The sequence below is a fragment of the Numenius arquata genome, chromosome 19, assembly GCF_964106895.1.
Source record: "Numenius arquata chromosome 19, bNumArq3.hap1.1, whole genome shotgun sequence".
NCBI classification, from domain to species: domain Eukaryota; kingdom Metazoa; phylum Chordata; class Aves; order Charadriiformes; family Scolopacidae; genus Numenius; species Numenius arquata.
In genome coordinates, this window is record NC_133594.1 from 1,233,324 (window position 1) to 1,248,207 (window position 14,884).

At 54.9% G+C, this 14,884-nt stretch overlaps 1 protein-coding gene across 4 annotated transcripts in view; it reads right to left on the reverse strand.

The window, feature by feature from the left end:
- Positions 1 to 14,884, reverse strand: part of RGS3 (regulator of G protein signaling 3) — an 88,506-nt gene that overhangs the window by 61,964 nt on the left and 11,658 nt on the right. For 2 of the 4 annotated variants that reach the window (XM_074161312.1, XM_074161313.1), the window contains 8 exons: positions 12,000 to 12,050; positions 9,813 to 9,871; positions 9,046 to 9,140; positions 8,102 to 8,170; positions 7,261 to 7,321; positions 5,319 to 5,409; positions 4,655 to 4,722; positions 311 to 392 (listed from right to left, as the gene is read on the reverse strand). In XM_074161312.1, the coding sequence (XP_074017413.1) occupies positions 311 to 392; positions 4,655 to 4,722; positions 5,319 to 5,409; positions 7,261 to 7,321; positions 8,102 to 8,170; positions 9,046 to 9,140; positions 9,813 to 9,871; positions 12,000 to 12,050 (576 nt within the window). Of the gene's footprint in view, positions 1 to 310; positions 393 to 2,833; positions 2,888 to 4,654; positions 4,723 to 5,318; positions 5,410 to 7,260; positions 7,322 to 8,101; positions 8,171 to 9,045; positions 9,141 to 9,812; positions 9,872 to 11,999; positions 12,051 to 14,884 lie in introns of those variants that run through there. The other 2 variants (XM_074161314.1, XM_074161315.1) reach the window with 1 other exon arrangement.

The following is a 14,884-nucleotide window of genomic DNA, read 5'->3' on the forward strand; positions in this document are numbered from 1 at the left end:
GGCAACCGAGGGCTCCTGTGCCCCTGCCTGACACTGCCCCCCTGCCCAAGATACTTCCCATAGGTCTCTCAACCAGCCAGACACCTCTCAAGTTGGAGAGGAAAGGGAAAAAAAAAATCCCTGAAAATTACTGCAACACACTGCCAAAATAGTGACACAGCACTAACCCAGCGCCCTCTGACCTCAGTAGAGGCAAAGAATTCATTAAGTGAAGTTTCTTAGAGCTTTGGAATCACAACATGCTCTGGGAAGCAAAAAAGCAGAGTCATTCATTCAAACCAAGAGGGATAAGAACGATCCGGTCTCTTACCGGAGTCCACTGCCTGCACACGGACTGGGGAGTCGCAGCAGATTGTGAAGCCAAACCCATCGCTTCCCCGAGGGATCGTAATCTGAAGAGAGACACCGGAGTCGCCTGTTAAGTGGGAAAGCAACCACCGCGTGTGATCAACGAGCACCCCCCTGCCACCCACCCCAGCCTCCGGAAACGCCAGCACACGGCATTTCTAGCAGCGGTCACAGAGCCCAAAGGAACTGTCACGGTGATCGCTGGCACTCGGAACCCCAAGGATAACGGGTCTGTCTCCTGCTGCAGCCAAAGGTGCGCAGAAAGGGTGCTAAAAAGCAATGTAAAATCGACCCAAGGATCAACAGAGAGAAATGCAGCAATAGCAGCGTTCACTGAGCATACACCAGTCTCCACTCATGACTCTTAGAATTGTAAGGAAAGGTCTGATAAGCCCTCAGAAAGGAAAACCTGGCAGTCTGGCTCTGACACTGATTTCTAATGCAGCTTCTCTAAGAAAGTCACTTAAACGCTTCATTTCCAGTTGGGTAATACAGAAATAGCGGCTCTCCCCAGCTCCAGAGGAAGCCGCGGGGGCCAGCACACTCCTGTCTGCCAGGCGTCTGCGCTCCAGCTCTGTGAGCATCACCCCATCAGCCAGGGCGAGTATGTTTTCCCTCACTGCTGTGTTGATTTAGGCTCATTTCTGCTCCTGATTCAAAAAGCATCGAGCTCATTAATGAAATGATATTTATTTTTTGATGGTGGCTTCCAGCAGCAGCTCAGCATGACAGTTCCTGTAAATACCTGATTATCCCCCAAGACATTTGTCAAGATCCTTGTTTTACTGACAGAGAAAAAAGAAAAGAAAGAAATCCAACATCTGAGCTGTATGATTTTGAGAAGAAACAGTCAGAGAGAAGACGAGGAACTTAACAGAAGCTGCTAAGGAGGGGAACTGGCTCCTCGCTCCTTTACCATGGGAGGGCAAACACAGCGAGCTTTCGTTTCTCTGCACCTTGTCCCTGCTTGATGGCTCAGCATAAAATCAGGCTTCAAAAGAGAAACTGTCTTTCCCCGCCAGGATCAAAAAGTAGGTCCCGTCCCACTACGGTGAGTATTTTTCTCTCTGGAGTTTGTTGGATCTTCAAACAGGGGAGGAGGCTGCTTGTGATGGAACCAACCTCACATCTCAAATACAAAGCGCAGGGGACCCGAGTTCTGCACAAGCGCTGCCGTTGGCACCCCAGGAGTCAGCCCAGCATCTCCCCCACCACGGAGACTCCACGCTCACTTCCCAGCCCAAAGCTTCCCTTGTGCCGAGGGGTCTGACTCCTGTCCACTGCCAGCAGGGACACCGTCCCTCTGCCATTAAACAGCACCTTCTCGCTGCTGATGGTTCAACCTTCCCCAGCTCCCACCACCACAGCCATTACAGGGAGCTGAACATCCATTTTCCCACTGTGCAGAACTAAGAAACACGAGGATCTGATCTGAGCTGGAAGGTGGGTGGCCAGGTGGCGAGAGACTGCAGCACCCTGAAGGCCCACTGTACCCATAACTTCATCAAAAAATGCAGAAGAAATTGCCAAAATAGAGAATTGAGGTCTAAGACAAAAATCACTGTCAGTTGCCATCAATATAAGCAGAGAAGCATTCCTGCCTGAGATGGTCACTGTAGCCCTGATAAGAAATGGGCATTTTTAGTTAAGGTGGTTCTTTGTGCAGTTCCCAGGATAGGCTGTCCCTCTCCAGAGCTTTAGCACGACATGAGAGCTTGGCACAGGAGCGCAGAGAAAAGCTGACCGGGAGCCGGGAGCCCCGATCCAGACCATGGAGGGAAAATTGTGTTTGAAAGAGCAGGAGACTGGGACCTGCATAAGCAAAGCCAGTGCCCGGTGTTGCACACCGAGCAGCTCCGAGGGAACTTATCCTGCTTCGGCAGGGGAGTTGGACTAGATGATCTTTATGGTCCCTTCCAACTCTAAAAATTCAGTGAAATTCAGTGAAAACTTGCACCAGCTTTTGCAGAACACAACAATCCACTTCTCAAAGCAAGTCGCCGTTGGTTGTAACCACCTTCAAGCAACACTTGATTCCCAAATACATTCACATTAAAATGATTTTCAAAAGAGTCAGTAGCAGCCTGGCAGAGCCCTCGCTGCCTGCCCTGCCTGCCTCCCCTCTAATGAGTGGGAAATTGAGACACCACCTCGCAGCTCAGCGCTTTCACCATCGGCACGTAACCCTCAAGTTATAATTCTCCCTCTCTATTCCCATTTACACTCTGCAGCAACAGGCAGAGCACAGCCAGAGACACCTACCTGAAGATGCTTTCCTTAGATTCCCAATATTATCGTTTCCAAGTGATAACGACAGCAGATCAACACCCTACAAACAGCACACACGTAGCCCAGAAGTGGCAAGAAAGTCCAGAGACACTCACAAACTTAACCAAGACTTGCAGCAACACACACACACACACACACACACACACACACACACACATGCTGGCACATGGATTTTTTCCCCACGGGAGATACAGACCTGCCGGTATCTCCGCTCCGAGCACACCTTGCAGAGTCCATTGAAGCGGTTCATGGCTGCAAAACCCTAAACTCGCCCTTAGCCCATGAAAATCCAGTTCCCCCGAAGCAGCCGTAATCCCGATCTCCTCGTATCACACGAGCGTGGAACAAACCCCAGTCAAACTGGCATGACCGCCCATGGGAACCCAGCTCCAGAGAAGAATGGCAGGAAGCCACCTTTCACCTCCCCAGCCCCTGTCTGCGCTGTATGCCGCTTTACGATAAGCCAGAGGGCTTCCTGAAAACCCTAACTGACAAGGAAGAGAGAGAGTTTTATATTAAAATTCCTGTCAACTATTTAGTATTCCCTAGTCCCTGCTCTGTTGATGTGGCTTTTGTTCCCGCAGCATTCTTCAGCCGCACGGAGCACTTTGTTATTGCAATGTTCTCACAAACACTTGGAGGATGTTTAAGCGGCGTTTCACAGGCACCGGCTGTGCGAGCTTCACTTCATTAAAAAGACGGCTTGCACTCGTTACACTTGTAAAGGGTAAGAGAGACTTTTTTTCACAAAAAAAAAAAAAAAAGAGAAAAAAAAAAGAAAAAGAAAAAGCAGAGTTTGTTTTTGAAAGCACAGACCCAGAGGACACGCACGTCCCCACGCTTTGTGCTCGCAGAGTCACGGAGGGGGAAGCAGAGAGGTCAATGGAATTGCACCCAGAGTGTAATTTTGGAATTGAAGACAAAGAGAAGCCCTGAGCCCAGCCCCCAGCAGGGCGCAGAGCGGGACTCGGCGAGTCTGCACGGCCCCTCGGAGACCAGGCTGCGATGGAGAAGAGAGCTCCTTCCACACTCCCGTGGAAGGATGGAAAAGAGAGGAAAGGGGATGGAAAGGGGATGGAAAAGAGAGGAAAGGGGATGGAAAGGGGATGGAAAAGAGAGGGAAGGCTGAAGGGAACCCAGACCCCGGGCTCCCCTGCACGGCAGCTGGGGTGGCAGGGCCAGGGGAAGCCAGGGAGGGAGCACGAGGAGCCCCATGGCTCCCAGAGGACCGGCAGTGTGGTGGGGCCATCAGAGGCACTGCCCGGGACTGCTCCGGCCGCATTGTCCCACCCGCCACGCCGCCAGGCTGGAGCTTGAAGGAGGATGGCTCTTCCTTCCCAGCCACCATCTTTCAAGTCAGTGGCGACTGCCGGAGAGGAAGGGAGGAGAGGGGCGCTGGCTTTGTTTGCCTTGCTCAATCCTACGCTTTAAAACAAATAACTGAAAATGCAGCTGAGGGAAGCAGCAAAGCGGAATTCGGCACAGATAAATCACGGGGCCGGCTGAGCCCAATTTCCGATGCAAGCCATGTGTTTGTGTTCCCATTTCCCATCCTTGCCTTTACTATAAATCATCCAGGCTCCACCATGGGCCTTTCCCTTCCCAGAGCAAACGGCCCTGACAGGAGGAGTGGAGCAGACGCACCCGTCCTCGGAGACATGGAGACGGCCAGGGAGCAATGCTGTGTGGCAGGCAGCCGGCCAGCCCTGTCCCATCACTCCCAGTCCCCATCGCTCCCAGTCAATGGCTGGTGCTTTGTCTCTGTGGCAATAAAAAAAAACAGGAGGTCCCTGCATGGCAATGGGGAGTGAGTGTAGGGTGACTACCCACATCACCCACCTCCACCAATTGGTGCTCGACTGGGATAACTAATTGCCTATAAAAGCCATGGTGTCAACAGGGAGACTGACACAGCTCCCCCCTCAGCATCACCCTCGTTTGAAACCTCCCCATGCAGGCTCTGCTGCCCACCCTGTGTCTTCGCAACCCTCGTGGGTCACAGCCCTGTCATACCTACCTTCAGCTGCTTCATGGTCACAGGATCCTGGCGTTCCTGCGCTGCACCCTGACTTACAGGCATCGGCTCTAAAAAAAAACAACCAAAAAAAAATCAAAATAAAAAAGGGAAAGGCCATATATCATGGGTACATCTCCTCCAGGCTGGGACAGCCCCGCACTGCAGCAGCTGGGGGTGGTGGCACACCTGGGACAGGAACTGCTGTCACCCTGCTCCATGTCACCCTGCAGACCCCGGCAGCACAGCAAGGCCAAGGCAGGAAGAAAAGCTCCCCACAGACCTCAGGAGCCAAACAGAGAGCAGCCATGGGATCAGCCCCACATCTGAGAGTCAGGAATCAGCACGATGAAAGGCCCAGCAAGAGGGAGAGACGCGGCTGCAATGTCAGGGTGCCCCCAGAGCCCCAAACAGCCACAAGTAAGCAGGAGCAAGGGTTGAAGGGGAGAGCTTGGTGCCTGTCTAGAGCCTGCTAAACCAGCCAGGAACTCCCCCATGGCAGTGTTTTGGGATCTTGGTGCCCACTGAGCATCAGAGGAGTGCTCATGGGGACATAGCTGCTGTGGGACTGGGGGCTGCTCCGTGCCAGCACAGCGACAGACACAAGGTTGGCTCCTCTTCCAAACCTTGCCAACACTCCCTGGGACATTCCAGTGGGGAGACGCACCTCTGCTCTGCTTCAGCCGCCGCATGGCCACCTTCAGGTGCTTGGTCCTGCCCAGGTCCTCCCCAAGGAGATAGTACCAGCCGCTGATCTCCTGGGTGGGAAGAGAAAAGCTGTGGATGCAGGGGCAGGTACTTACTCCCAGTTTAACTCAGGCTGGTGACCCACAGCCCCAGCAGGGTCCCATTGCAGGAACTGGCCCACAGAGTAGTGCCTGAGTCCTTCTCTTAGGACACAGGAACAGCCAAAATCCCACCCCCCCACCACAAGAATGGACCAAGCACCACTGCAATAATGAGCTTCCAGATTTTTAGAGGGAGACAGGCTGCAAGAAAACAGCCAGTTTCCAGTAAATCCGTCCATATTGTGTCTGCAGCAGCCGGCAGTCTCTCAGGGAGCACACGGCTCCAGCCTTAGCACCAGAGGAGGATGCCCAAACCAGCCTTCAGCAGTGCTGGGTGCTCCTCAGGGGGCTCCCTCTGCCCCTGTCCCACAGCCATGAGGCCAGGGACAGAGCCAAGGGGACAGAGATGGCCTTGGCAATCTCTTGCCCCTCTTCCAGGGAGCCACTGCTGTCTCCCATTGTTCCCCAGGCAGCTGGGGGAAGCCAAAGGGATCAACCACCCTGGACCAAGCCCAGGAGTCAGATGGAAACGCAGGAACCATAGTCCCAGAAGCCAGAGGAAGGGGATCATTTAAAAATGAGGAAACTGAGGAGAGGGGGAATATCCAGCAGCATCACGCAGCTCCCAGGAGACAGGGCCAGCTCATCTCAGCCCCAGCTGAGATCCCAAGAGGACCACATGCCACCAGCATCCTCCTCCCCTCCCTGCCAGAGGAGGGTGCTGCTCGTGGGTGCTGTACACATGGACACTCCACCCTCTCTGCACACAATGACACCTTGTTAAACTCACTGCCAAAACCTGGCAAGGAGGGGACATCTTTGGGGAGACCAAATATGAGCAGAACAGAGGCTGTTCCTGGGGAGAACTGCAGTTTAGAGCTGCTGCCTCGTTATCTTCACTGTTATGAAAAAGAGCTGCATCTCACTTGTCCAAACTCCAGAGGAGGCCACACTCAAGATACCTCTTACCCTCTCCTCAGGTCATTCCCACAAATAGCTCCTTTTTAACCTCCTGCTAGGGAGTAAATTTCCACACCTCAGGTGATGTACTAATGCTTCCAGCCTGCCGAGATACCCTGACGTGCTGACACCAGAGCAGGGCTGTGCAGGGATGAACCCCTCACCACTGGCAGCCGGGATGGAATATTTCCATGTTTTAGTGGGTCAGCAAGAGTCATTTACAGCAGCTATTCTAGGAAGGCAACCCAGCTGATGTAAAGCTGTATTACAAGCAGCAGCCAGGCTGGGGCAGCAGTACTGTGACCAAATCCACAGCAGTGGGGACAGGGATGTGGCACAGAGGCACCACCAGGGTCACCTCCAGGAACAGCCCGAGACCTCTGCATTTGCCCTGTCCCCACCACCACCTCAGCTGGTGAGGACCTGGCTGCTGAGCGCAGGGAATCAGGCAGCCTCCTCCTCAGGGGAGTATGTCCCCACCATGGCACCACCTTGGCCACGTGTCAGTTGTGACACATACCAACAGGCTGAGCGAGGCTGGCCCCATCTCCTGTCCCCCAGGTAGGACTCACCAGGGACACCTCTCTGCACCCCCTGTTGCTGCTATTCTCTCTGTGTCCCCACAGAATGGAGTGACGGTCCTCTCTCTTACCATCCCTCCTCTAACAGCCTCCCCAGCCCTGCCTCCAGCAGTCACACCAACACCAGTAGCCATCCATATTGGGAATGGCACCTGGGAACTCCCTGAGGACCTTTATCTTTGTCCCACGGTGGGAGAAGCCTGCTCCTGTCCCAGGGGTGCATTAAATCCACCCCCCGACCTGAGGGAGCCCCACGCGCTGCGCTCCAGCACAGAGGTACCTTGTCCAGGGTCAGGAGGGACTTCACGCCGAAGCTCATGCAGCCGATCAGTTTGCTCTGTCTGCAGGAGAGCCAGAGACCATCATCACCCCCTTGTCAAAAACTCCTCAGGGACCAGCTCCCCCCATGCACCCCTTTGCGGGGACCCCACAAACACCCCTGCCCATGCCGGGAGCCAGGCAGTGCCCAGGCTGCCTCTCCATGCTTTGGGCAAGCGTGGTGTCACCAGCTGCAGCAGGGACAAGGAGGAGCTGGGTTGAAGCATCCTGGTCACCCCCAGCCTACCTCAAGCTGGCAGGAGCTTGGCCAAGGAGGCAGATGCTACTTGGCCAAGCAGGCAGCACAGCCTGTGAGGTGACAGACCCTTTTGCTGCCAGGCTTTCCTCCTCACTGCACTGTCCCCAGAGGCAGGGAAGGTCCCCAGCCCAGTGCCAGGCTCCAGCCCCACTTGGCTTTAGCCAGCAGCGCAGGCATGAGTGGCTGCAGGAGTTTTAAACGCTGGTCCAGCTGATGGCTACTGAGCAGCAGCAACACTGACAGAGAGCAGCAAGGGCAGGATTTCTTCTCCACCAGCCTGCACACAGCGTGGTGCTCACCAGCACAGGCTGCCCATGAGAATGACCCCACCAGCAGGTCCCAGTGCCAGTCCCATCCCCACTGCTCATCTCCCCCCAACTTCCCTGACCTGCAGCCTTCACACAGGGCAGCCCTGATGTCAAGGTCAGCCCTCAAGGCCTGGGGCACTGCTGGAGCTCAGTGGGGCGGCCAGAGCAGATGGCAGGTCCACTGCCACACCAGCCCTGCTTGAAGGAGATTGTGTGCCAGGCTGGCAGCACCTTACCTGGAATTTCTGTCTCGGTTCCAGACTGTGACCAGGAGACGTTTCTGCTCATCCTCCTCTTGCACTGGGCTGTAACAAGCAGACGGGACAGCTTGTGAAAACCAGCCTTCCCCAGGAGCACTTGGCAAGGGCTGCCCTCGCAGCCGGAGAACCCTCGCCCTCCTCAAAGCCAGGTCTTCTCCTCCACTCTCTGCACAGAGGATGCAGCATCACCCCAAACCGTAACCTCCTCAGACAAGCCGCTGTTGCACTAATTCACTCCTTCCTGACAGAGCTGCAAAGGGAGGTGACCTCTCCTGGGGACACCGCTCAGGTGGTGTGAGGGGAAGAAAATATTGTAGAAAGACACACATCCAACATCAAAGGGTAAACGCAAGGAACGTGCCACAGTTCATGCTCTGAAACAACCATCCTGTGCCAGATTAAACGCTGCACGGGGACAGAGGGCTGACACAGACTCAGCTGGCAATGACAAGCTCTACACAACGAGCCGTGCAGCTCCTTTCCCACGCAGAGACATGCTGTAGCAACAGGAAATCCTTTTACCTTCCTTATTCACACCGATGCCCACACTATTGCAGGTGTAAGGTCTAGGAAATGGAGCGTGTTTGCCCAGCTCCTGCCCAGCAAGAAAGTCCAGGCGTGCGGGAGCGCCGCTGCCATGCTGCGTGCTGACAGCTTTGTGAGCCTCCGCAGAGCTCTGCCCAAAAGTTCAAGGCATTTCAGCTATAAAAAACAGCAGAATAATGTCTGTCACTCCTCATCTCAGCAGCAGACCTGCTCATGCATGATGCGTGTTTATTATAGATCATAATGCAAAAGTAAACACGGGGTTTTGGCTTCGAGAGGGTATCCCGGGACAGCAGCCACGTGGGTCCCCCCCGCTCAGTGTGAACACGGCGCTGACGGCTGGGTCAGAGCCACCTCTGCCCTGTCATACTCACAAAAGAAAGTGCTCGTGGAAGACAGGGTTTTTGCTGTCTGGCACAGTCTTCGTCTTTTGCCTGCATTTCCAGTCAGCATCTGGCACGATCGACATCTTTACAGAGGAAAATAAGCAGCGTGTCAGCACTCTGGAGGCAGGCTCTGCCGCCGCGGTGGCAGGAAACCGGCACGGCCACTTCTATGGATGGCTAAGCCTCAAAGATCCAGCTGAGCCTGTGTTAACGGCTGGTTTAGATCACTTTACCCTATGCATGTCAAGTAACTTCTTCACAAAACTCCTCGGGACAGGGGAGGGAAGGAAAACAGCAGAAAAATCAAGGGCTAATGTATATAAGTGTTGCTGGCCCATCTCTGACTTGCAGCCCCCTCATATGGGAGATGCCTCCTGTACTGTGCACACCGTGGTGGGATCAGCTAGCCAAGGTGATCTCCAGGAAAGCCCGGAGCCACACTGTGCCGGCCAAACACTCATCGTCACCAGCCCTCAGGCACCCAGTGGGATGCTCTTGCAATGAATGTTTGATGCAGCCCTTAGCACGGTCCTGTCCTCTGCTTTTCTGGCTCCATGCAGACACCGTGTCAACAAAACCAGTGAGCCCTCCAGCACTGGGCAAGAGACCAGCCACCTCCCTGCATCCTATGCACAGCCAGAGAAAGACAGAGGAGGACAGGGAAGGGACAGGCAGCCCAGAGCATGCTTAAACATGCCAACCCCAAAACCCCAAGAAGCACCAAGTTCCCCGAGTGGAGCCCCAGGAGAACTCACCTTCACGTAGGAGTCGCATGTCCAGCTCTCCTTTCCCATCAGACCTTTTGCTTCCATGACTGGAAAGGAAAGGAATCGGTGAAGCTCCAAAGCAGCACCAAAGGCATCTTCCTACGCCACAGCGCTCTGCTCCATGGGGTGCTCCCTCCCTGTGGGGCTGAACCCATCTCTGACCCCACCAGGACCTGCTGCTCCCCAGCACCTGCTCTCACTGGGCACCAGGTGAAGGGGTTTATTGCATTTTTTTCTTTAACATACCCATGCTATAAATACAAGCATCCGTGGGTGAGGTTGGTGGCAGATGCAATTTAGCATCCGGCTGGCAAATTGCATTTTATTTGCCTGACTTCACCCAGCTCTGGGCTCCCTGCCCCGCAGCCAAATGTACCATCAAGTTAAATATCAGCAGCCGCATCCTGATGGCAGCCCCGCCAGCAGGGACCCACATCGGGCTGCTGCTGACAGCTGGGAACCCTGCATTTCCCAGTGTGGGGCCGGAGGCGATAGATGTGTCGCAGAGGCTGGATAGTCCAGGATGGGCTGTCGGAACCAGACTGAGCTCCCTCCTAACATGCCTGGCACGGCAGCAGCTTCTTTGCCTTGGTCAGAGACACGTAAGCGCTCTTAAAAAACACGGTCATCCCCACAGAAACCCCAGTGCACAAAGGGAAAGGGCTTCTGCAAGACCCTCTGGTGCTTCACGAAGCTCCTCCAGGACAGGCTGCACCAAGAGCATCCTCCTCTGGCCAGACCTGCTTTGGGTTTAGACATTGGGGTGGAGAACAAAAGAGTAAGACGGATCACCCCACATCACCCAGCCTCCTCCTGCCCTCACTGAGCACCACGAACACCAGGCGTTTGCAGCGGAAAGTCAGGTCCCTTCAGCCTCCTCTGCCTCTTTGCTGGACCACTTCCTAGACCCTCTTTTGGAGACAGCATCAGAACGGGACAGTGACTCGCACCCAGATGGAGGGATCTGGGGTAAAGCCTGTGCCTGACCCTCACAACCACACGCAGCTTGGAGGAAAAAAAAAAAAAAAAAAAAAAAAAAAGACATTTTCCTGCTGTTGTTTCTTTACAAAGCTTGCCTGCACAGCCGGAAAAGGGCAGCGAGCTCTCATGGCTGCCGAGGGGAGAAGGACAGGGCTGTACATGGCTCGGCCAGTCCCTACAGCCTCACGCCACTCTCTGCCCCATCCCATTACATCCAGGCAGGAGGAGGCTAGGCTGGAAGGTGGGACATTGCTCAAAGGAAAGCCTTTTCCATCCCTTCCTGCCGTGCCGCGAAGGTCTCTGGGATGGGGGTGCCCTCCCCTGACAAAACATGGCCACCCCTGAGGGACTGGGAATCCCAGGGCCCTGCTTTCCCCTTTCACGCGACAGAGCCCACTCTGTTCACAGGGAGGGGATTTTTACTCTGACCATCTCAAACTCTTGGCTTTTTCCTTGATTCTGTAATCATTTACTAATCATGAAGCTCTGACGAGCCCCTGATAGAAAGAGCTCTGTGCCAGGAGACCAGGACACACATCCTTCACTGCAGGAACAATCCTCAGGGTCCCTCCAAGTGTTTCCAGACAGGTTTTTCCTAAAGAAAAGACACTCTGACACTCCCATTGCCCTTTCTAATGAACACCATTAAAGCTGGTGTCCCAGGTGCTGCATCACTCTCCTGCACCGGACCTGGCCAGGCCTGAGTCCCCAGAGAAAGAAAAGCATCTCTTGTCCCCAGCGGGACATGCCACAGCTTGAGGGACAGCAACCTCAGCCTGGACCAGGTCAAATACTTTTGTTGAAGAAATGTTGCTGGTGTTAAAAAAATGCAGCATTTGGAGGTAAGAGAACAATTTGGAAATCCTGGCAAACAGTTTTGGCCAATGTGAAAGATGTTTAAGTGGAGACAAAGCATTTCAAATCTTCTTTTCCATATTATATTTACGCTTTTTTGCTTCACATGGAGTTAAAGAAAAAAAAAATTATACAGGTGGATGCAAAATAAACTGTGCTCACCCAGAAATTAAGGTCTCCAGAAATTTTGGTTTGGCTTCTATATCAAAGACCCCCAGTCATGCTGCTCTACTGCAGAGTTTGACCAAAGAGCCTGGAGAAAGGCCATGGAAGCGCTGTCCCCATCACTAGCCCACCACGGCTCCGGGGCCACCTCGTCGTTACGAGGGAGATACTCACTGTGCAGCACGAGGATCCGGCCCTGCACCTCGATGGAGAGCTTCAGCTGGCCTAGAGGAAAGGAGAGGAGGGAGGGTGAAGGAGGCAGGGCTCACACGCTGCTCCTGGGACCCCAAGGTCTGCCCGGGGCCAAACCCATCCTGCTTCCCCACCCCTGGGCATGGGGGCATCACTCGGGGAGCCGAGGGGAAAGAGGTGGGAGGAAATGTCTTCTGCTACCGAGAAAGTCTTACAGCTCCAGATGTAAAAACATTCCAGGAAAACCCAAATACTGTTTTCTCAGCGCACAGTAAACGCTGGCGGGAGAAGGCACGAGCCCGTGGCGGAGGGGAAGCGGGAGCATCAAGATGAAACAGTTGCTGTGGGATGAATTAGCCCTCGTTTAACGTGCTCAAATCCTCCCCCCAGCCCAGATTCAACTTCCCCTTTGCCTCTCCCCTCAGCTGCTGTGGGGGCAAGGGGCTGTCATCCCTGCCGAAGGTGACAGCAGGCCAAGCTGCAGCCGGCCTGGACGAAGGCCAAGGACAAGCGGTGCCTTTGGTGACAGGAACATGCCGGCACAGGGTCAGCCAAGGCTGGCTCCGCCGGGGGAGCCTGGGCCACGGCACTAACCTGGCTTCGTCCATCTGCTGCTGCGGGACCGTGCTCCAAGCACCCCTCCTCCTGCTTGCCCTTCTGCGTACACCTCATCTGCCCAGGGTGGTTTGAGGGAAATGGGGAAGCCTTAAAAATGCTTTCGCTGACTGTCACATCCAGCAACAGTTTGTTATCACTGGCGCTATCGAGCAGAGGAGACTCAGAGACAAGGGCTGATGCAGCACAGACCCGGCCCCCAGGAACCGAAGCACGGCAAGAGCTCCCACGTTGCAGCCTCCTGCATTTCCTGGGGATCCCAGACAGTACGGGCTGGTGAGCAGATGGGTCATCTCCTAAACCCAGGAGTCAATACTTGCTTTAATCTCGGATTAAACAAGAATGCTTTCAGTCATGTGTTTTGACACTGAATAATTGTCAGGTGGCCAATGAGGCCAGGAGCAGCCAACTCCCATGGAAGAGCAACGCTCCACCACCCTGCAATCCCTCTGCCGCAGAGCCTGGGGGGGCTGGCAACAAGCAGGACCCCCTGGCTCCCAGTGACACAGCACCTGGCTCCCTGCACAACAGCACTGAGAGCTTCTCACGGAGGAGGTGGTGGTAGAGGAGAGCCTTGAGGAGCTACATGACTTTGGAGCAGGTCTGGATGGAGATCCCCCTTGCTCCTAAAACACTTGTTGACCCACAGCCATCCCCCAAGCCAGGAGGCAGGACCTGCCCGGGCTGCCCAGGTCCCCACTGCCAGGGGACCTGCTGCCCATCGTCATGGTGAACAGAGCGGGGAGCAGTGTCAAAGGCAGGACGGTTCCAACAGTCACTGACAGGCCAAAAGAGCAGATCTTAATAAGAGCACAGGGCATCCGCTTCTGCCCCTCAACGGGGCAGAGAATAACAGAGAAGAGAACTCAAAGTGCCAAGGTCCAGTGCCTGGAGTAAATGGCAGGCTCTTCCTTGGAGCAGGAGATTGACCTGATTTGTTAAAGGAGGGCCCAGGACCTGACCCACTCCACAGGCAGCCCTTAAGGAGGAGACTTCTCCCCACGTGGACTGGCAGAGCACGGCAGCAAGAGCTCGCCATGAGACTGGGCAGTCCCTGGTGGGTGCTGCAGAGCCCGTCTGTACAAAATGGTGGCCCAAGGGACAGCATTTCTACCCATCAGTGCCTTTTTAGCCACCTAAGGGGGGAGAGGAAGGGAGGACACAGAGCAGAGAGAGGAGGTGGGAAGGATGGAACCAGGGAAGCATCAGACCAGGGCTCCACAGGGAGCAGACCAGCGTAACTCAGCTCAGCCTGAGCATCCTCCTGGGAAATTGCTCTCAGTGTGGCCTACGTGGGCAGATCCAGCCTCTGCACTCAGGAGCTTGGCTACAGAATCATATCATTCCATGATTCTGTGAGCTCAGCTACTTGGGGCAGGGTCAGCTGAAACAAAGGGCAGGGGTGCTCAGGCAGGTCTCTGAATCCAGAACCCCCCCTGCAGAGGCGCAAGGACAGGATGGGAGGGTTATTTGTAAAGAAAGAAGGAAGGGAGGAGGATCCCAAACATACCTTTGGCTGGCGACAGGCAAAGTCACCCCCTGAAAACACAGTGTCTACAACTGCAGAAGAATCCCCTGCTCCCAGCCCGCTCTGCCCATGGGTGAGGGCCTTTCAGCAGAGCTGAGAATAAAATCCAGCTCTTACACAGCTCCAAATCCAACCTGCAGTTCCCACTGCCTTTGGAAGCACCCGTGCCGGATCCCTGAGCTCCCACCTCTTGTCTGGAGGTGCAATCTGTGATTGCCAGCACTGCCTGGGCCTGTCTGCCAGGAACTGCTTCCCAGCATTGAAAACCCAGGTGGTCGCAGACCAGGAGATGCCAGCGCCTGGGAGAACCATGCATGTAAACCGCTGCTGAGCGAGAGTGCGGGTCCCCAGGCGGCAGCTCTGCCCTGCATCTTACTGACAGCTACACAGGCGCTTTCGACTCTGCATCAGCACTAAAATCCATCCACAATCCTCAGATGGGCACAAGGGCTCGGCTGACGGTGTTTGCCAGGGTCTGGGTGAAGCGGTGCTGGGGTCACAGGGGGCTGCCAGCCCCCGACTCGCTGGCCCCGCTGGGGCACAGAGGGCTCTGCCCCTCTGAACACCTGCCCGGGGGGCTCCCAGGGAGCTGTGCCCGCCAGCATGGACAGGGCGTGCGGATTTCAGGGGTGATGCAGGGTCTGAAATCTGTGTAACTGCTCTGGACCAACCCAAAACTAAACACTTCCCAATGCCCCTGAAGAATCAAAAGACTGAAAGCATC